At 42.1% G+C, this 23,026-nt stretch overlaps 1 protein-coding gene across 4 annotated transcripts in view; it reads right to left on the bottom strand.

The window, feature by feature from the left end:
• rerea (arginine-glutamic acid dipeptide (RE) repeats a) overlaps positions 1 to 23,026 on the bottom strand; it is a 212,961-nt gene that overhangs the window by 85,831 nt on the left and 104,104 nt on the right. For all 4 annotated transcript variants that reach the window (XM_049463249.1, XM_049463251.1, XM_049463248.1 and 1 more), the window contains exons 2-3: positions 18,713 to 19,178; positions 954 to 1,024 (exon numbers count right to left, since the gene is read on the bottom strand). In XM_049463249.1, the coding sequence (XP_049319206.1) occupies positions 954 to 1,024; positions 18,713 to 19,034 (393 nt within the window). In that variant the 5' untranslated portion in view covers positions 19,035 to 19,178. The remainder of the gene's footprint in view (positions 1 to 953; positions 1,025 to 18,712; positions 19,179 to 23,026) is intronic.

Below are 23,026 nucleotides of genomic sequence, written 5' to 3'. Positions count from 1 at the left end.
TAAATCTTTCCACATAAGGCAAGGCGCATTTTGTGATTTTTTGAAGGATTAGTGCTTATTGCAATGTGTATAGGTATAGTGTTAAAAATATCACTAACAAATTGTATAATATATAAGTAAAATAAAATATAGGGGCCGTTCTCAGAACAATTCATGACTTATTTTATTTTTCTTATATTTATATGTTTCAATTGAACATATATTTAAAACAGAAGGGAAGCGGAGGGTATTTTCTGCACTCTTTTTGTGTAGAATGGTGTGGACCAAAGCTGAGTGTGCTACTTCTGTCCTCTTATGGAGAAACAGCTATTATATATTGCTTTCTTTAATAACAAATGATTATTTCCTCATATCATAAAAAAACTAAAGATCTGAATATAATCCAGATGCAAAAAATCCAATGAATGAATTAATTTCATAGAGCCATATTTTCTAGTTATACTGCAGCCCTAACAAAATAAAATGGACATCAACTTATTAAAAAAGATAATGACACAAATAATCTAATCACTAATAATGAGAAACATGTAAACAATTAAACAGCTTGTTGCAAATCAACTTCTCTCTTCTGTCCAAAACGACAATAAAACCAAACCAGGCCTGAAAACACGTATCAGGTTTCCAAATCTAATCTGAGGCACTGAAACAGACTGCTTCTCTCGAGTATCGCAGAGAGCAACTCGCACAAGCATCTCTTGCAAAACATCACAATCCACATCAAAGGCCGTTTGATGTAGCTTTCGTACGGCTTTAATAAAAACAATGGCAAGAGACAGAAGGAGATAAGGTGGGGGTGAGACTGAGTGAGAGAGCAAGAGAGAACGAGAGAGAGAGAGAGAGAGAGAGAGAGAGAGAGAGAGAGAGAGAGAGAGAAAAAAGAGAGAGAAAAAGAGTGAGACAGAGAGAGAGCTGCCTGGGCCAGCCGAGAGGAAAGAAAGGGCACTTCCACTCACCAGTTTAAAGTCCTGAATGCTACAGATGAAGTAGGGCGTGTTGGGCCGCCGGCTCTCTATGTACACACAATCTGTGGGGGAGAGGAGAGAAAAGGGAGTGTTAAACACTACAGCATATCCACAGCTCAGTTCACATTTATTCACACTTTTACACACAAATTCCAGTCTTCAGAACAATGCAGCTGAAGCCCAAACCAGTATCCGTACCAGAACTCACGAAACATGAACCCAACCCAAACCCAGCTGTAGACCATGTTGCCAAAGAGAGAGAAAGAGCATAAAATGTACACAGACACAATCCTCTAAACCAACTACATTTACTAGCTAGGAAATGTGATATTTATCATTACAGAGCTCAACTATGTCACAATAATGTAAGTGTCTTATTGATTTTGTAAGTACTTTAAAATGAGCGATCTGCACTCATACACAAACTTTTGTTAATCAAGATGTTTTATACAAGGCCCCATCCTTCATTAAAACACTATGTCTTATCAAAAGCTGTATACAAACTTGAATCAGACTTTTCCTTTATTATTCCAGCAGTTTTCAGATTTATTTTACCATTATTTTCCCAGCAGGAATTATTGTTTTGTGCTTGAATACATCTTTTTGACTAGATGTACAGTTTTATAACTTTTTTCTGTATTATTTGCCAATAGTTATGAGTGATTTGGACACACAATATGCACAGTTATTCTGTTATATTTCCTGTTGATTAAAAGACTGAAGGACTATTTTTTCACAATGGCAAAAATGCACTAGTAACACCTAAACAACCATTATATGTGGTACCACAGCAACCACTAGCAGCATGTTAGCAAACCCCATAAGAAACCAAATTTCAACTGCCTAGCAAGCACTTAACACCCCAGATTAAGCCCAATGACCACATAGTAACAATTAGCCTGGCAATTGTTCTGGAAGTAAAATCCAATTATTCTGAAAAAATAAATCTGCTATTTTTTTCAGTTTAGACGTATTTAGCACTTAGTAGTAAGTAATTTTTGTTTTTCAGACTACTTCTACTAACACAAGCCTTTTGGCTAATTCTATACATCACTTCATCTATCGCAAAAAAAACAAAATCAAAGTTTTCTGTTTTTATTTCTATCCATAGCACACCTCTAGCGTTTATCCTGAAAGAAAAAGCTGTAAGACGCAGGACACACGTACTAAAAGCATAGGAAAGAAACTGAGGGGAGCCAAAACATAAGCCTTCAGATCAAAAACACAAGCCAGACCCATGAGAACAACAAAGACTAGGCCAATGTTAATTCTATAAAAGGTCATTAGGCAATAAGTAAAAAAGTCTGAGGAGAGTTAGACGTGGTGGACCAGCAGCCAAGACCAACAAACTTGGCGTCTGCTGTGAGAACATCCTGACAAGATGCTACAAGCACATTATCTCCATTACTGTATTTTTCCAAAACGTTTAAAAAAAAGAAAATCCCTAAAAATATGCTTCACTTTGTAAATTTGAAGTGGAATGTGAGTAATAGGATTAAAGGGCTTTTGGGAGCAGGACAAGGCTGCCCTCTCCAGAACAAACATCAAGGGAGTTCAAGGGAGAAGGCCAGTATTGTTCCAATACAATTATGCAGCAGCGGGGGGGCGCTTGTGTAATAATGCAGACGCAGCCTGGGGACAGAGGGGGATAGAGCGTGCAAGAGCAAGAGTGAGAGAGAGAGAGCGAGAGAGAGACAGACAGACAAAAGACAATGCAACCTTGGTACACTGGGTCCCTTAACTGCTTAACAGTTGACCAGCATTACACCCACAACCCCTCTAATTTTCCAGCTCTGCCAAATTACATAAGCTCGTCCGTCCGACAGCCAGCAGCGCAGCTCTCAGCCCAGGCAGCAGCAGCAGCACACAGCGCAGGCCTGTGGGTCTAAATCGAATGTGACTGGTGGTATGGCGAGGTCATGAACTCTCATCTCCTTAACAAAAACATTCGCGCGGCAAGGCACTGAAAACAGACAGCAACAGTGCTCGTTTTCCCTCTCTCTCTTTCTCTCTCTCGCTCTCACTCACTCACACACACACATTCGCTTACACGTCCACACCCACACACACTTCCTTCCTTTGTGGTCAATCTGCCAAACATTCGCAAAGTGTGGAGGACAAGATGATGATTGTTGTCTCCTTTTTTTCCCCCTCCCACCCCCTCAAATACTTCAAGAGAATCTATGCTATGCACTGACTGAACTAAGCAACACGTCATAACCATAATTATATCTCTTACACACACAAATGAAAAAAAAAAGAAAGAAACTACACCACACAGGTGCTGTGTGAACTTGAAAGCAGAAACGTTTCAGGGAAGATAACAATCTTATTTACACAGAAGAGCAGCGCTGGTCTAGGCCTTGAGGACAACCAAACCACCAAGCTTAGAAAGTTAAAAATAAGGGTGGGCCATACCATACAATTCACAATGATATCTACTGCTATACTTCCTGAAACTATTTTTAAACAATCATAGTGATAATAGTGGTATTCTGCTATTAATTTAAAGGGAACTTTTATATAACAACTGTTTGTGTCACACTGAAAACATAAGGAGTTAGGCTAGGTAGAAGTGTCTAATAAAGAAGACAGTGAGTGGATACAGTGTTTAAAAACTCCAGCAGCACTGCTGCATCTAATCACCTCGTACCAGCACCAGACACTAACACACAACCACCATCATGTAAGGGTCAGTGCAGAGTTCTGCCTTTATTTTGTTAGATAACATCATTGTACACTTTGTAAGTTACTGTTCCCAAAAAAAAACAGACAAAAGTTAACAGATTTAGCTTCTACTGATTTTTATTTTTCTATTTTGTTAAGGTAGCATATCCTTGAAATGAATAAAATATCAATAATTCTCAGTGTTTTATCATATTACTTCAGAAGAATATAGTTCACGCCTAGTTCAAAAGTGCTGAGAAGATAAAGCTGTCTTTTTCTAAGACAGAGAGAGGGAGTGATGCCTTTATTCTCACTCCCTCTCTATCTGTCTTATGCTCTCTCACTCTCTCTTTTTCTCTCTCTGGCCATGAGGTGCCAGCCAGGCTACAGGCTCCTCCGCAGTTCCATTCAAAACACTCTCATTACATTACCCTGCTATTTCACACACTGCAAATCCATTATAGGCTGGCACCGCTCTGCACCACTTATGTTACCTAGACATGTTTTAACTAGTCCCCCCTCAGCGCCACTGGAAGCCAAGGTTACTTGGAAGCCAACAGCGTTGGGGGGAGTGGGATTCATCCTGTCCTGTGAGAGAGAAGGAGAGGGAGGGCAGTCTAATCTCAGAAAGGGAGATTGCTTGTTCCAGTGTTTGTCGACTAACGTCAATGGACCCAGACAGACCTCCCTTGACGAGGGCCGAATGGGTGCAAAGCTGCCAACAGCACAGCAAGACTCCTTCCACACTGACTCCAGCTATAAAAAAAAAAAAAAAGAAATCACTTTATGTTGTCTATTGCTTGTTGTTCTATGTTGCACCATGGTTCCGGAGGAATTTCATCACACTGTGTACCTGTACTCAGATGTAATGACAATAAAAGCCTCTTGACTTGACTTGACTTGATATCAATATTTTATTTTACCTCTTGAAATAAGCACTGGGCTCAACAATTTAGAGAAGACAATTCAGAATAGCTCCAGAAAACTCCTCCCTACAAGACACTGCAGATTAACTACAAGTTCTGCGTTAAAACCCACAGCTTTTGCCTGCAATCACTTAAATTGCAGCAGCGGGCCAGCTAAAACGAATCAGTCTTCAATAAAGCCAAAGAAGCACTTTCCAAACAAAACCATATTAGGCATGATTAAGTGAATTCCGGCTAATATTTACATTAGTGTAACAGTCTGAGCGAGTGCCACAGTGTGTGTATTAACTCCACCACACTGTGACATCCCTAAGTGGTAACAGTGGCTCAGTAATCCTAATGGATAACAATGTCAAGTTAATGAAACATGAAGAGGAGGGGCCGCTCTGCATTTGAGTCGCAGCACAGTTCGCCGCCCGGCTGCGATCGTATCTTTATTGAATCAGGAAACACTGCGTGTGCAACTCCTGATACATAAAGCTCGCATAAAGAGACGAGAGTGATCTATTACTGAGCATCAAGGTGAAGGTGACTCCACTATCTCGTCTCCAGCTCCTTCAATCTGTAACCAATACTCGCGGAGGGGTCAGGCAGAGTGCGCATCAGTGGCGGGATTGAGATCAACCTTTACCCAGCAGCCGCGGCCACATCTGACCGCACAGCCCCTGGAGCATAGCAGATACACACCCGCGCATACACACATACACACTTTCAAACTCTCTCTCTCTCACACACACACACACTGAGCCGCGAACGAAAGCTCCAAAACAACTCGTTTGAGTGCAGCTACCAGGAGACCTCTCTGAAGCACTAAACCTGCATGGAGGCGGTGTTTACCCAAACACTTCAGTATTCCAGAGGTGAAGTAAAGTAGCACGGGGCCAGGGGAGGCTAAAAGGTATCGCTAACAAAAGCACAGCAGTTCCATTTCACTGCTCTCAGCGCTGATGTGCAAGCATCATCTTTAATTTATTTGTTTTCGTCTGTGCCATTATTGATCTTGTTGCATTTAACTGTTCGATGCTGCAGACAGAATAGAGATAAATCACAGGCTGGGCACAATGCATGGATGCATTTGCACAATAAGAAGGTTGCAAACAGAGCTGGGTGGTCCTCATTACTCTGCAATGATAGTGCCCAAATATAGCCTGATGTGCAACGCAAGTGTGCACTAAGATTAAGCATTAATAAGTTAATAAATCTATCATTAGTGGGTAACTATGAGTGTAACCATACTGAAAAAAGAGAGAAAAACTTAAAACCTCTTTACCATGATGGCTCAGTATGAATACACAAAACATTACACCTCTAATGAGTTCAGATTCATTAGATTTTCAGCCTAGAGAAATATCATTAGCTTGTTTTTACTGGCAAATTATCTACAACCTACAATATGCCTAGTTTTGTGAATCTGAATTATCCGAAACATGAAAAACAAAAGAATATTAAGAACTAGGTACTGAGCTTGAAGCAGTAGTCTTAAGCAGTTTTCTTTGAGAACTATTGGCTCAATAAAACCCTGAATGTATCTGGTCAAATACAATACAAAGGTAAAACCCATCACTTATAAGATAGTAGAAAGTATGTTATTATTGCTCCATCTATATCTGTACCCCAATGTAATAATGCATTCATAAAAATACATTTAAGGGCAAAACCTGGCATAAAAAGAGGTTACAGATAGTATGAGCTTTAGCCTCGGTCTGTATCCATTTCCAAGCTTAATACAAAGCAATTTTTTTTTTTAAAGAGAGAGAAAAAAAAAACTTGGCTTAACACCAACCTACGTGTACCTCAATGCTTTACTGAATTCATAAAGATACATTTAAGAGAAAAAAACTAAATACATCAATACAATTGTAATAATATGAATGCTTCAAAAATGTATTTCTCTTCAAGTTCCAACCATTCAGATTTGATATTTCCGAAAAACACCACATTTAAAAGGCTTTGATCTTAACAGTCAGTGGAATCTCTCATTAATTTATTAAGGTATCACCCATCCATCCCACTTCACCTTAAATTCAACATTGATAGAGGACATCCAGACCAATATATCTAGATAACATACAGCTTCTTGCTTAGCACTAGCTGTAAAGAGTGCACACAGGGCGTTCTGAGGAGGGGCAGCAGGGAGGGCCTGTTATCATTCCCAGGCTGAAAGAGGCATTCTGCAGGTTTTATGGTTGTCAGCAGGGTGGGAGATATGACTGACGTCTAAAGCTGTGGCTCCTCTGCTCCCACTGCACCTGGACTCAACCTCTCATTTACAAGAGAACATAAATGAAAACCTCAATCGCCGCTTCAGCTGACCTGCAGGGGCCTCCCACACAGCCTCCGCCACTGAGGGAGGGGGAGAGAAATGGGGGAGGGGGCAGGAGAGAGAGATAGAGAGAGCGAGCAATAGAAACGGAGAAAGACAGAGAGAGGGGCGGGAGAAACAGGAGAACAAAAGAGACAAATCTGAAGATGAGATGACATGTCTTAGAAAGTCCCGGGCCACGTCAAGGGGGATTTACCTCAGAGAATTGCAGCTTAGGGACCCTTAACCCAGCCAGTAGATTCATTTAGAGGGGATGGATTCTCTACCCACTGAAAAGCCAATAGGCAGCCGCTGACAGACATGAGCAAAAACACAAACAAATGCACAGAGGGAGTAGATTAAAAACAACAATGGGGGAGGGTCCATTAAATTGGTCCATTCAGCATGAAGCCCTCATACAGAGCAGTTGTCACTTATAAACAGTCTAACACAAAGACAAATATGTTTTTTTTAAACAAAAGTATTGAGACATGCTTATACATTGTTCCTTTCAAAATGTAAAGAAACAATCAACAAAACAAGTTGATCATGTTTTTGTTTGAGTAACTGTCACTACTGTCCAGGCTATAATAGCATTTAAAGCATTACTGTAAATATTTGCTTTTATACAGCAACACAAAAGGGCGTTAGGAAGTTCAGGATGTTGTTGGTTGACACCCAAAGCCACTTCATTATTCCCAAACTCATCCCAATCCAAGAAGTACTGAGGAAGTACTGAAGTACTGAGTGAAGCAGCATTATGATTCCAGAGAACACTGGACTAAACACCTCTTTAGGTCCACACCTGGAATATTATGTTTTTTTTTGCCCATCCAGAGAGATCTATTGTACTGGCAATAATTTCCTATATAAGGATTTGCATGTGTGTGTCAGCAATGAGTGCAACTTAAATTAAAACAGCTGAATGAATTCTATGCACTGATTTGGACACAGAGTGGGGGGTGGGGTGTTCATTCGTAGCTATGGTTCACATTCAGTGTGATGTTCTAGTGCTGTTCTAATTTGCACCAGGCTCTTCAAGAGCAGCCCTCTAAGACTCCAATCTGTTCAGCAGCGTTCCAGCCATTTTGTGCTTTTACAGAGAAGGAGTGAGCAAGATAGAGCGAATGAGAAAGAGAGAGAGAGTGAGAGAGAGAGAGCGGAAGGGGGCTGCAAAGGGAGGGGACTGAGTAGGGGGGGTTGCTGTGAGGGCATGTGAGCTGTTCCAGGGCTTTTTTGCAGACTTCCTAAAGCCTCCCCCAGGCTACAGGTTCCACCTCTGCCTCTCTCGGCGGTCTGACGATAAAGGAGGGGTGGGCTGGAGATAGGGGGGTTCTGCAAACACCACAGAGCCATTATCGACCACTTTGCTGGAGCAGCCTGGCCTCATCCTTAGATTGAGATTTATTGAGCTGGAGAATCAGCCCATCACCCACACACGTACGCATGCGTGAAAATGTGAGGAGGAAAAGAAAAAAAGAAAAAAGATCAGGCCAGGAAAAAAAGGCAAGCTTAAACACGATCTGTTTGCGGCTATTATTTCCTAATGCGTTGTCACTCCTCACTTAGCGGCATGCATATGCATGAGGGAAGGGAAGGAGAGGTGCTCCTCCTCGCTTCGGTCTCATTGTTCACTCAGCCGTTCTCCTCAGCCTGGAAGAAGCGTGGCTAATTTAAAACACACCTTTACCAATAAAAAGAGGCGGAGGCAACAAAAACCTATCCTTTGCTCTCCATATCAAAAGAGCTGCGGTGTTAATTCAGCGCAGAACTCTTCAGGGTGGGGTGAGAGAGAAGGGGAAGGGGGTGGGGGGGCAGTCAGGCAGGCAGGAAAGCTTTGCTTGGCTAACATTAACATCAACTAACTCACTCACTCGTTTGCTTCGCTTTGCTTTTATGAGCCGCTGCAGATGGAAAGCAGTAACAAAACTGCACAAATGAGAGCGCGGGGTGACGCGTACATGTTTTACACACATGTATACCCTAATCATCAGAGATAGTGTGTGTGCGCGTGCATGTGTGTGTGTGTGAATGTTGATAAGCTTGTTGCTAAGATTAGAGTACTGTTCACACTATAGTGCCACACATTTAATTCTGTTTGTTTGACTCAAACTTGATGTGTTTTTTTTTTTTTAAGTATAGTGTACACACAAAAAAAAAAAATTCAAATCTGATTCAAACCACTTTTGCCGTGAACTCCATATTTTCACCTGGTCAAATTTAAATGTGTTGAGTATTAGGTTGAGGATTTAAATCACGTAAATCGCTTGAGGTGGAGGTATAAGAGGCATCTTTTTGACCATGTGTAAATGCATGTAACTGAAATTTGATCAGGATACAATCCAGATCATATGACGTCATATGAAGTGACCAGGTGTGAACAGGTCACATATGAAAAACACAGCCAGCTAACTGCAAATTAAAAATGGCCTTGTTTCATAATCAGTCTGATATACAATGGAAAAACAGTTTTTATGATGTCATGTTATCTGTGTATTTTGTGCTGTGGTGTATCAGAAGTGCAATGTGCATATCCACTCATCACCACAAAAAAATGTATTTAAAAATGTACAAAATCAGATTAATGTCTTTATAAAAGAAAACGCTTTCAAAAATACCTATTTAATCTAACAGGTTATCTAAATATGGTGCAGGTTAATTAAATAAGTCATGTAAAGTGTACACAGTCTGTGATCCAAAAAAAATGTGGGATCACAGATTTGATTAACACCCCATCCAGTGGATAATGTGCTATAAATGTCTGGGAACGTGTGTCAGGGTGTATAGTAAAACAGAGCACCTGTGCTTTCAGTGCTTGCTTGGCAGGCAGCAGTGCTATTGGAAATGCAGTCTGCTGCTGCCTAAATTAAAAGGAGCAGGAGGGATGCAATAATGGAGCGTGCGACTCTGTGTTAGGAGGGGGGTCACTTTCACACCCATCCCCTCCTCCCACATGACTGACAAGCAGCAAACCAGCAAAGCAGCAAACTGTCGGCCTGTGCCACTCGTGTCATTTCCTGCAGGGAAGTGTCTCACTCCGGCCACTGTGAGAGCCCTGTGTTAGAAAGGGTAGAGGAGGGGGAAAAAAAGAGAAAGGAGAACCCTGGCCCAACCTGGCGCATCCAATTTACACCATCGCTCGAGTCCTCTGGCCTGCTGCTCAGGCAGCCATGGCCTTTGGAAACCCACTCCAACACACATGCACATACTCCAATTCGCAACTCCCTGGAAAAAACGAAGAGAGAGAAAAAAAAGCAAAACTAAAAATTCTCTCCCACTCAGTCTCGCGCCCTCCCCTCGCCCATTCACTTTAATTCAGCTGGCCTTCGCCCCTGTGTAACCGCACTCTAACACTCATCCTCCATTCAAGCCCACATTTTCACCCTCACACCAACGTGCATATTTCTCACAGGCCAGGGAAAATACCTCTAGATACCTCCAGATTCTATCAACCTCGCAAAGAACTGGCCTCTCCTAATAGCAGCTCAGAACAGCTGACTCCCCCCGGGCTGGAACAGAAGCCCTTTTGACGTGTGGAGTAGACTTTAGTACGTAGCAGCTTTCTAATTTGTAATCGGCAGGTGGTTCGGGTTTCACAAAAGCCTTCTCCAGGCTCCCTGTCATAGCGAGCCACGCTGGGGGATTTTTCTAAATAGATCAGCCTCTTTTATTTTCGGCTATCAGCCTGCTACAGATTCCTGTGGCCTGTATTTGAATTTCATGAGAAACACTGTTTAAATAAAATAAAATCTGAAAAAAAAAAAAACAGAAAGAGAGAGAGAGAGAGAGAGAAAAGAAGATGTCTGCTGTGCCCTAAACACTTTATCCACAGGAATGTTAGAAAAGCAATACCAGAGATATGAGCAGCTACGCTAACAAATAAATAACAGCGTAAAGGCACTGATTGATATTCAATACCAGGTAAACTAATAATAAAGATATCCAGGTTCTCTGGGTTCTGATTCAATCCTGCCTAAAGCACTGACGCACACTACAAGGGAAGGTGCTGAGGTCTGCTCAGTGGTAGCACTGCTTTTCAAGCCTGTTCTCTCAGTTCTGAAGGCAGACAGCAGTGGGTGTATAAGGCAGCAGCAGATAGGCAGTGTAGCAATGAGAGCTAACAGTGCTGAGCTGTTTCCAGCTGAGCTGCAGGGAGGCACCGTCTACCTCCCCATGACTCACACAGGTGGTCAACAGCTCTCAGTCTCGCCTCAGTGAATAATAGATGACTCTAAACTCTATTTTTTTTCCTTTCCTCTCTCTACAACACCTTCCTGCAAACAGAAAAGCAACAGACGCTTGTTTGAGGAACAGGAGTAGACGGTCCTTTTCACATGATCGTACGATTTGTAGCCCACAGACGCCAGTGAAAGGCTGCACAAAGCAGACAGGCAGCTAATGTGACGCTTACATGCTAACATGTTGTATAAATGTATAGTATATTAGAAAGAGTTACATTATCTTGGAGCAAAGCTGTATTAATAGGCTAACATAAAAAAAAGATATCCACAGTACGTCAATATGCTACAACCTCACATCCTCATTTTAATCAATTTTCTTTAGATCTGATCTGGTTTGATTATAACTTTAAAAGGTGGGCTAATCTGCTATAAGTTATGTGCTATTGGATATATACTGACCTGCTGACCTGGCAATAATTGTGACCGGCTGTGTCTGGCTAGAACTGTCCATGCTAACAGACAAGAAGCTCTGGCAGAAATCACACCCACATTCAATGCAGGAGGCTCCACAGTCATATCCTGACTGACACAGGTCAGTGCAGTGCTCTTTAGATTCTTTGGAACAAGGCAAAAGTAATGGGACACGATTGCCACTAACTGGATATTCCCATCACAAGCACATTATTCAGACCAGTACAGTGAGAATCACAAACCAAGAAAACTAGCAAACAGTACAGTAGCATGCCAGTGTTTTAAAAGTTTTTGATTCCCAAAAACCAAAATCTTGAGGAAAATGCACAGAACTTTACAGAAGCCCTGGCGATGATAAATTAGCAACTTTATTTAGAAAGGTTAAATGTGGTCTACAGCCCAGCCTTTGATTGAGTCTGCGATCGGCATCAGACCAGAAAACACTGATCGGTCTGTCTCTAGTTTCCATATATGGATTCAAACAATCCTTAATATGAATGGGTTTCAAACTATATTTTGATTTTCTAGTTTTCCAGGCTATGAGCCCTTTAAACATACATTGTGCTCTCAGTTCTATTCCACACCGAAGCATCCGAGGAGTCATTTCCCCAAGCGGGCCTCGTCTCGAGTTTCAGTAACCCCTCTCAGCTGTTTTCACTGACAAACGAGAAACAGAAACCAAGCAGCGAAAGCCAAATCTGCGAGCAGACAAAAGGAACGAGCGTTATTAAGCCGATGAGGAGGTGAGCAAGGCTCGGGCTCCAGAGGCTCCTGAGGCTCATGGAGGCGTTTGGCCCTGCCCTGCTGACAGGACTGCGGGCTTTGGGTGGCTGCGTAATTAGGTGACAGCTGTCCAGACACCCACAGGCGACCAGAGGAGTAGAGAAAGAGCGAGACAGAAGATATTAGAGAGGGTGTTCTAAGGGATGCACACGTCTCAAGAGACGAGCTAAAGGCACACACAGACACTTGCACAGATCTCGCAGCTCTCTTTCTCTCTTCCTTTCATATACACACACACACACACTTCCCAGAGCCTCAGCCACCTCCATCCAGCACCAGCAGCGCAGCCTGTGGCAACAGCCGCCGCTTTAAGCTGCAGAGCTCCATTTCAGTGAGTGGGAGCGGTAATGGAAACAGCCCAGCCTGCTAGATGAACTCTCCATTTTGAAAGGGCCAGGGGAAACAGACTTTCGCGTGCACGCCACAAGGACACTCGCGCCGCTCTGGGTTTTGTAAAGGAGGACTGCAGATGGCCGGGACCCCGGCGAGATATGCCTGGGCTATTGATCTCGTGTGTATAATCTGCCGGCTGGATCCATAAGCTGCCTGCGTGCAGCGAATATACGCACAGCTACAGGGGGCCTGGACACAAGAACAGCACTCAAAGACCTGATCGATCCCCCTGCCCACCCTGCTCAAGTCCACCCAGGCTGACTGCAATTCAAATGCTCTTATAGCTTCCTGTGCCACCCCCTGCAGTTCCTACTCACACATATATATATATATATATATATAAACCCTCTCCACAGTCTCTTTCTCTCAGTGCTGGAGTGTGTTAACCCAATCAAAGAGTCATGGGCAATACACTAAAAGCCTTTCTGTTAGAACAGATGAACGTGTATAGACACATATATTCAGATCTAGAGCTGTGTATCGTGCATAACCTGGCAATTTAATACTCAATTCAGGGGCTCCGATCATCACAGACATGAACTATTTGCATGTTAATTATAATTAAAAATGAACACTCTCCAACAACTGATAATTATTGCTATACATTTTGCAATACTGTAAAAACATCAATATTTTCTTACTGCCCTATTCAGAACAGCTTATTATGGATTATGGACTACAGACTTTAAAAACAAAGAACAAAGAAGAAATGCGATGTCAATTCTAATTTACAGTTCTGAACATTTTTAAATGATTCAAATTTTTTTTAAATACACCGTTTTCTATTTCTTTAATGTAATACAGGTCTTCTTGATCCTCAAACCAGTCTTTTTCATATATTCCACCCTTTTATTTACTTCTCAGTGAATGAAAGGTCATGCTCTGGGTGTTGATTTGGTATGCTAATGATCACTGATGTCATTGGTTATCTCAGCAGAGGCGGCAGAGTGAGGGTTGAGGACATTGTGCAGTGCTTGAGAGATCAACAATGGCTGCAGAGCAGAGCACACAATAGGGGCACTATACGCATACTAACATACTATATACGTAGGTTTAACTAAAAGCTTGTGTGTTCACTTCACGGAACATGGATAGGTACTTCTGGCAACCACAGATTTGAGTTTAAATTAAAAAAAAAAAAACATTTCAAAATGTATGGAGAATTAACAGAGAATTGGATGATTGGGGGGAGGCTGGGAAACTGGAAAAAGACCTATTAATTTCCATTCAAGCAGGAAAAGACCCATTGTATAGCCATTTGAGCTATTCTTAAATCATACTACATTCTGATTGTACAAAAACAAAGATATTTTCCCATAACCAAACATCCTTTCTTTTATTTAACAAATCTGATCTTTTGCATCAGCCTTTTATTTGATACCCATGAGTTTTGAACTGTAACTGTGCAAGATAACCAAATATGGCTGCACTAAACAAGAGAAGACACAAATATACAAACAAAAAATCTGGTTTGCATCACATGTGCTCTCACCAAACCACGACTTGACCAAACACAGATTCTGCAATTGGTTAAGAACTGTTACAGAAATAAAGCAGAGAAACAAAAATGAGTTAATATCTACATAAAAAGGATGATCATGTGCCAGCCAAGCATTTCAGCACACAGGCTTTTAAATAGCAAGTCATCTGCGTTCAGAACTGCAATGTTACCAAATTACTTTAGTGAGCACAGAATATAGTCCCGCTGAAGGCCTGTTAACATCTGTGACAAAGTATCTCCTGAATCCCTCACTAACAGCCATGTAATGTTCACAGAATATCACTGTTCTGAGCTGTACTATCAGTCAAAAAAATCTGCATATGAAAAGACAGCTGAGAAGGTGAAAGCCTGAATGCTGCGAGAGTGGGAGGGTTTCTTCGAATAGGGGTGGGATGCAGTAAATCCAATACTGTTTCCCTGGAGTTGACTTTTGCAATTTCCTTACTGCACATACCACAACTAGTGTCTATGTGAACTGGCAGGAAAATTCAGTTTTATTTACTATGACTCTTTTAAGAGTCCTTTAAAGAAGAAAACACAACTCATAGGCCAGTAACAGCCACTTTTTTTGGCTCAGTATTAAAGGCTTAAACCTCTGAAACGGCCAACAGCACGTATTTTACGCTGCGGGTGGTTTTCAGATGACCTAATCAATGCACGCTAAGCTTGCCATAAAAATGCTGGAAGGCAAAAGACGGAGAAAGTGGGTGAACAGGAAACTCTTTCAATATTGTTTCCTATTATCTACACAGTCATGCATGCTTGTTAGGCTTGCTCTCCCTCTTTCCAGCAACAAAAGCAATTAATGTCGTGTTTCAGCTCTATCTTTCTCGGTGTCTCTCGACCAGTCTTTCTCTCTCTTTTTCTTTCTCTCTCTTTTTCCCAAACCCCACTCCCAACCCCCCTCCAAACACCCGTCTGCTTTTCTGCCTGCTTAATACCCTCTCCAAGGGTGGTCAGTTTTACATATTGTGTGTCACCAGACGAATATAAAAGGATTTAACATTTAGCAGAGCTTAATCCAGCGCAGGCTTTGTGCCTACTTAAGCCACGCGAATCAAATCTGATTGCAATGAGGCTGCAGCAAATGACCACATACAGATCACAAGCACTGCACTGCAACACACACACACACACACACACACACACACACACACACACACACACACACACACAACAGCGAGAGACACAGACAGGCAGACAAACAGAGGGGCAGAATCACATCCTGAAAGTGGGCGACTTCTAGAGATGAGAGGATCTCCCGGGCAGGAAATTGAGTGTAAATGGAAGACTGGTGTACAGGAGGGACTGTGCTGCATATTCAATCCAATTCCATTTAATGCAAATGCCTTAACCGTAGATTGCATTAAAATCAAGATGAAATCATGGTTTCATTTTCGGGAGGCGTGCCTCGTTTCCTCTATAAATGACAAAACCAATAGAATGCGTTAAGCACCACAACAGTACAGGCAGGCCAGCCACAACATACGACATCACGGCAGTGCTTGGCTTAGAGGGTAAAACTGGGGGCAGTGGTGGCTCAGAGGTAGGAGAAAACAGCACTTAGGACGAGCCCCATAGCTGGCACACTACTGCCGCAATAATGATTTGGGATAAGGCCGTTATCTGGCATGCTAATGCTATGGTTACAATGTTAGATGAAGCCAATAGCTGACGCGAATAAGTCTTTATTTTGCATTTAGTTAGTGTGTTCCACTGTAAATGTGAAATCAGGGTGACTATTACCAGACACCGGTTACAACATGACATGGGACACATTCTATGACAGTGAATATCAATAATTATTACAAGACAATGCACTTCCTGTTTCTGATTTAGCAACAAAGCAAAAAAAAAACAAACAAAAAAAAACAAGTAACATTCACACCAGCACAGAACGGCATGTGACCAGCAATGAGACATTTTTGTAGCCAGGGTGCTAACACATCAGGAGCGATGTTGAGTAAAGCAGGTAGATGGCATGATAACTCTCAAGGCCAATTTCTACTTCGCTGTTCAACCTACACGCAGCACCTCCCTTAAAATGTAACTACGCGTAACACAATGCAGAGAGCCATAGCTGTGATTGTCCGCCGGGCCTCATGCTCCCTCTCACACATTCCCCTGTTTTACTGTTTAAAATACAGAGCGACGCAGAGCTGCCGATACGTGCATATAGAAATATTAACGCGCTCTGCTGCGTAGCGAACTCTTGCTGAATACGCCTTTAATTGGCCTTTAAACCCTCTCTCTCATATCTAGTCAGTAAGCTTGTTTTTTTTAATTAGATAGCATACTAGAATGCTTACTCTGTCAAATCAGTTTAAAAAAGTAAGACCAGACTCATCTGACAACAGAAAATGTCACATTACTATTATGAACCATCCGCTACCCAATTTAGCAACACAACAAATATAAAAAGAAACTGTAACTGGTCTAAAGGGTCCGCAATAGAGCAGCACAGAACACGACAGCCTTAGTAACCATTTGGCCCTGAAGTGGAAAAAAGAGGCCGAAGTCCTTTCTTTACCTTCCCCCGCTCCCAGTACACACACTTAAACCAGCATCTTAAAAGCCCTTCTGTCTGTCTGAGAGGAAAAAAAGAAGCAGGCGCATTGGTTTAGTCTAGCAAACACAGAAGAGACAGGCTGTGGGGTCACTGTCAGAAACAAGGCTTCATTAGGGCAGACAGCGCTTTCAAGGACCTTGCACAGATAATGCCTCTGAGTATATTATGCTGGAGGGGAAGGGAGGGAGGGGGGCTTCTCTGCATGCACCTCTCTTTTTCTCTCTCTCTCCCTCACTCTCGCTCGCTGGCTCGCTCACTCTCGTTTTCTCTTAAGGGTAATGCAACTGACTCAAGCCCCGGGGAGAGGCTGGAGGTGGGGGTAGAGCTGAAATTACACATTGGCTATAATTTTCAGTGTCTTCACATTAAATAACTATGCACTGCCAGCACGCTCCTACTTGACCTTTCGTAGCTGCTAGATAAATGAAAGACATGGCAGGGATGATTTAGGCCTATGGGTGCACACACATGCGCACACGGTCAGATGCACACACACACACACACACACACACACACACACACTTACACGCGTGCAGAGGAAAAAGACAACGGCTGCTCTGCAGACCCCAGCCCTCCACTGGAGTGTTGACATTTCCCCTTAGTCGCATGTACAACCAATTTCCAAACAGCAGGTGAGAGAGAGGCCGTGTTTACAGGCAGGGAAAAGGTTAGAGCCGGCGCTTTAGGCTCAATCGCAGAGCCTAATAAAGACCTAATGGGCCCCATTTCACATTTCAGAAATGAGACAAAGGAAAGGAAACAAAGAGGGGAAAAAACGCTAGACAGAAAGATAAGTGTTGACTTCAGCCTGAATTGGATCATTTGAAATCTTAAAGCTCTTGTCTACTGTTTTTTAAAATGAAAAAATATACTTATACTATAGATAGGCCACAGGATAAGCAAGTAATATGTAATATTAATGCTTGCAATCATTACCACAACAGACATGATCTTTCAGCTGAAGCTAATATTCAATCAAAACCCATTTTCATTCTGCCTCTTGTAAGTTGCAACATTTAAGGTTGCACAGAAAATTCCAATGGTTACATTTAAGATGCAACATACATTATTTAAAATTTTATCCAATATAAAACATTATATTTGGTCAAAACTGCTGATTGGTCTGGCAAGAGTCTCAAATGACTGCAATGAAAATGGTGAACTAGTTATGTCAATATTATTATTGCACGTCCAATTGAAACATTTCAAATTATATTGCTTCACACTGCATAATATTTTAAATAAAGTAACATCACATAGGCCAAATTTACTCCCTCTAAAGAGTAAAGAAGAAAACTACAGAGAAAATAGTCTGAACAATCTCTCCACAAAAAAGAGCAAGACTTTTTTCTCTTAGCCAACACAAAACTCTATAATTGATAACAGAAGAGAATCATGAAACTGCGTAGACAGGAGCTTTAAATATCACTGAGGCAAATTCTTTAATGCTTTCATGAAAAACGATTACAATAATTTCACAGTCAGTCCTGGTAGCCAATACCAATGCATTCCTTTTCATCTAAACGATAGTTATAAGACCGATCTGCTCTTACGCAAGTGCGATCCGCTAGTGGTATGCTAATGCAGAGATATTCACTACGTTAGCATAATATTATTGAACACATTCCCATCCTACACTGCGGCATGTCAAAGACCCTCACTCTGCTTACTTCAGATCAAAACAGGAACGCATTTACCAGGCCAACAAGTTACCTTGACAACAGACTGGCATGTAATTAGCCCGGAAATGTGCCGTCTAGCATGAAGTGTGAAAATTCCTAATGAAGTTGAGAGCAGTCCGTAAATGTTACTGTCGAATTCTCAGCCGGATCAAAAGTTCCTCAGAGCTAAATGTCAGACTCGAGCCGGCAAACGGACAGAAGCATATGAGGTGCTCAGGGAAGTTCAACAGTTCACCAGTTCACTACTTTAAATCGTATTTGGAAAAGGTGCTTACCTCCAGGTCTGTAAACGACGTCATCTTCTGTGACGAAGGAGGTGATCTCGCCCGTCTCCGTGCGCTCGTAGCGCGACTTCTTCTTGGGCAGCTTCTTCTTGCTCTTTTTGGTGGCCTCCTCAGCCGTGGCTCCGCCGGCCGCCTCATTATCATCGTCCTCGCTGTGCTCGCTTTCCGCGTAGTTCTTGGCTCCGCCCTCCAGCGTGCAGCTGCGCCGGGGCCGCGAGCTTTCGCTTTCGCGTGCCTTATCGCGCTTGTCCCGCTCTCTGTCTCGGTCGCGATCCCTCTCCCTCTCCTTGTCTTTCTCTTTGTCGGCAGTCATGATTCGCCACGTGCCTTCCTCTGTCCTCTCACGGCTGGGCCTCCGTGAAAGGTAGACTGTGAGCCTGGGCTTCAGTCTTCTGAATTTACCAAGCAAACCCAGGGAAAATTTGGCCACACCAACAACCCCAGTGTTTCAGAAGAGCTGCAACAAAACAGAAGAGACAAAAAAGCCGTTAGTAGACTGTTTAAAAAAGCAGATATCACCTTAGATCAATAGTCCCCCACATCCTAGACCTGGGGTGGTATCAAAGCATTTCAAAATTATAACCAGTAAAACCAATTTACAGAAATGAAAAGTGACTGAAACTAAATAAGTTTGGATTTGATATGGGCACACAGCTCTGAACAAATCCTGACATGTGCGTCACAAATTAAGGCAAAAGAAAAAAATCTGATTTCAGTCCCTTTTAGTAATGTGAATGTGCCTTAGTGACTTTTATACTTTGAGATCTCACACATTAAAGTCTGGATCAAAGTCTAAAACAATGTTTGTTTTTGTCACCCTTTACTACTTAGCACAGTAATCTTACATAAAATCTGCAGCATTTAATCCAATTAAACCAAACTAATTGTGCTCCCTGTTATACAATATGCAGATAGTCATTATTTTTTTAGGCGCCAATCTCAATATTTCTCAATATTCTTAACATTTTTAGACAAGCCAGAGCAGGAAACCACTGGCACGTCTTGTCCCACTGTTGCTGAATGAACACCACTCTCTGTTTTACTAGAAAATTCTCTTATAAGCTCAGTTGCTAGAAAAAAGGCTTATTAATATACATGCAATCAGCTGAATCAATCAGAAGCACTAAGCAGCACAGCTGCTCTGCACAGAGAGGAACATCAATGGGCAATCTCCTCCGCAGCAGCAGTAGCGTCTAGCCTCGGGAGAGCTCCGAGCAAAGCTATATCAAAAGAACACAAACTTCAAGCTGCCTGCTCTATTCCTCAGCTCGTTCCGTTTCGTTTCGCACAGAGAGCGGTGAGAGGCGGCCCAATGTTTTCCCACACAGTGACCTAAAGAGGGCTCCCCACAACACAGTCTTCAAAAAGCCTCTGCGGAACATCTTACAGGAGGAGGATCTTAGACGCAAAGACCTTCTCAATATCACAGCATTCAGCATTCACCGCGGTGGATTGCTTTGCCCTGTATAACAATACGGCATTAAATAAAGGCAAAGGCTTTGAGACAGGGCCTGAACCGGAAGCGAGACCCTTGTGCACTTTTGAATGTGTTCCCAGCCCAGCCCAGTCCGGCCAGCCATAGAGTTTAGCATAGTGTAGAGTGGCAGACTAGGGGGGTGGGGGGCAACTGCTGTCTAGAGTGGCAAAAAAGAGAAAGTGCCCTTTTGGCTGCCCATTTTGTGGGACATAAAGCGATTATGTGTCTGCTATTTCCTTTTAGCGAAGATTATAATATTGTGTCCTCTAGATCAAGAAAAGTTGATAATGTGACTCAAAAAGTGGCCATCTCCGGGTGAACTTCTAAAATTCCAATAGAAAAGGGTGCTGTTATGAAGAACTTTTGCCTTGTTGTGCCAACCCAACCAAATGGTGCCCTTTTCAGTTAAATAAATGTGACACGGCGGTTAATACAGTCTACACTATGCCGTGGCATTTGAGCAGGCAATACAGTTAGCTCCCTTTGGAATAATAAAGCCTAATAATATAATCTTAATCAACTATTTTATTTCATCATTAATGGTGCATCACAGTTTTTTGAAAGCTGGTTGGGAGTCATGTTGGGCAGTAGGTGCCCTTTTTATTTTTTCGCCCCTGCCCCTCAAACAGCGTGAGACCGCCACTAGTAGCGTAGCATAGCATTGCTTTCAGCCCTGCAAATCAGAACCGACAGGCATGGAGAAGAGAACCTGGCTGCAAACTGCAGGCAGAAAACAGCTTTGGACCAAATCCTGTTTTTACAACCCTTACTGAAACGCTCACCACTTCTTTTCTCCCGTTTAAGCCAAGCCTCATGAAAATAAAGATCAATCATCAAAAATAAATAGAGTAACTGCGAGAGAAAAACAAAACAAAGCAGAGCAGAGCGTCAAATGGCTGCGAAGGTCTAAGTGCTGTGAGGTGCTCTCTTTTGGACGGCTTCACGGCTTTTCATCCCCCCCTCCTCCTCCTCCTCCTCTTTCTTCGTCTCTTTAGATAAACTGGGAGCTAGGATGATTGTAGCCTTTGGTGCGGCTAAAACCTGACAACCACAACCAACAGTGTTGCAGGGGTGAATCCAGAAACATGAGGAGGCAGATAGAGTGAAGAGGAGAGGAGAGTAGGGGAGAGAAGAGGCAGCAGAGAGAATTGGGCTGTTTGTCAGAATCAGATGTGCGTTACAGAGGAGGTAAAAAAGGAAAGAGAAATGGCTTTTGGCAGGCACAGTGGCGCAGTTGACAACTCGGCTCGTCAATGGCAGCCTGTCATCTTTTGAGTAGACACCAACTGACAGGGCAGCTGCTCTCCTCGTCAGCCTCAATACAAACACTAGCGGCTGATTATGGAGTGCCCGCGTCACGGCCCTATTAATCACCTAATGATGAGTTACCACGCTGACCGCTGGGCTGCCAACACACACATACAAACACACACACACACATACAGATAAACACACATCTTAAAACTAACCACAGATAAAGCATATGTGCCATAGACACAGCATGAATGTGTCACTACAACATTCTAAAGATAAAAGGCACAGGAATTTTCAACTTTTAATACCTATGTGATTTGTTAATCCTTACACTAGGGTGGGTTTTTTAATCTGTTCACATCTGGCATTAAAAAGCGTTTTTGGATCTGGATAGTATACGGATATACTTTGATCATGCATTCACATCTGACTTTTTTCTGGGTTTGTTACCATTCAAATATATCCGCAGCCTGATCCCTAGCAGATTACACCCGTTTTAACTTTTCTGCGTGATGGAAGATCCATTGTCATTCAAATGTGCTTCAAATGTGGTTTAAGTGAACTAAAATCTCAATGTGATCCAAACATAAAAAAGCTTGTAATTTCCAGGTGTAAACAGGCACTTTCATTTTATTTGGTGACAAACCAAGCACTCTGTTACTTATACATGCAACCTTCACTAGTACTTTGTACTTTGACTAGAAACTTATTCAAAGCAAATACTAAGTTAGAAACTTAACCCTATACTAATTAAAACACAGACACCTACTTTTGTGATGGGTTACATTTAAATTGACAGGTAATTAAACCAATCAGGTCACACAGCCTATCAAAAATAGTCTATTTTAAAATGCCCATGTGCTTTAAGCTGATCAAAAGAACTAATTTACACAGTTAACCCAAATCTAGTCAATGCTGCTTCTTTAATGCATTGTCGGCAATGTGACGCTAACTTTGATAAAATAGGTGTTGACAGTCAAATAAGTCTACCACAGAGACAAGTCCGCATATATCACGGTTTAAAACCACTGCCCCTAGTGATTCACAAAACCCCTATTTTTGTTTAAGTAATTCTGTATGTTTAACTACATCAACAAGCTGCTCAGAAATATCAGTAATAACTGCCACACGACAAGTGAATCTACATATTCCCTCACAATCTGATTTTAATAGGACTAACTTCAAATGGGTTTGACTACTAAGTGTAAACACAACAAGTTTAAATCTTATCAGAATACCATACAAATACTGGTTACATGAAGTGCATGAAGAACAGGTGTAAACAGCAGTGTGCAGATTTTATATTTAAAAAACACCACATATTTGTATGATTACTGACTTTTTTTTTGTTCAACTAAAATGTTTACATTTGATTCTTCAAGTACTGATATATGGTTTCCACAATATATAAAAGAAAAAAAGACAAATATTTATACGGCCCACCTACAGTACAGGCCATCAAAACGTGTGTTCCTACCAGGTTCTTTCTTTTCGTTTGGCAGTTCTCTTGTACTGTGCACACCACGGCACACAGTGTAGAACATTCCTACCTGTCAAAACTAATCACACCGAAG

This window comes from Astyanax mexicanus, chromosome 13, assembly GCF_023375975.1.
Source record: "Astyanax mexicanus isolate ESR-SI-001 chromosome 13, AstMex3_surface, whole genome shotgun sequence".
Classification (NCBI taxonomy): Eukaryota; Metazoa; Chordata; class Actinopteri; order Characiformes; family Acestrorhamphidae; genus Astyanax; species Astyanax mexicanus.
Note: the sequence above shows the minus strand (reverse complement) of the source record. Positions and strands in the feature narration are given on the sequence as shown.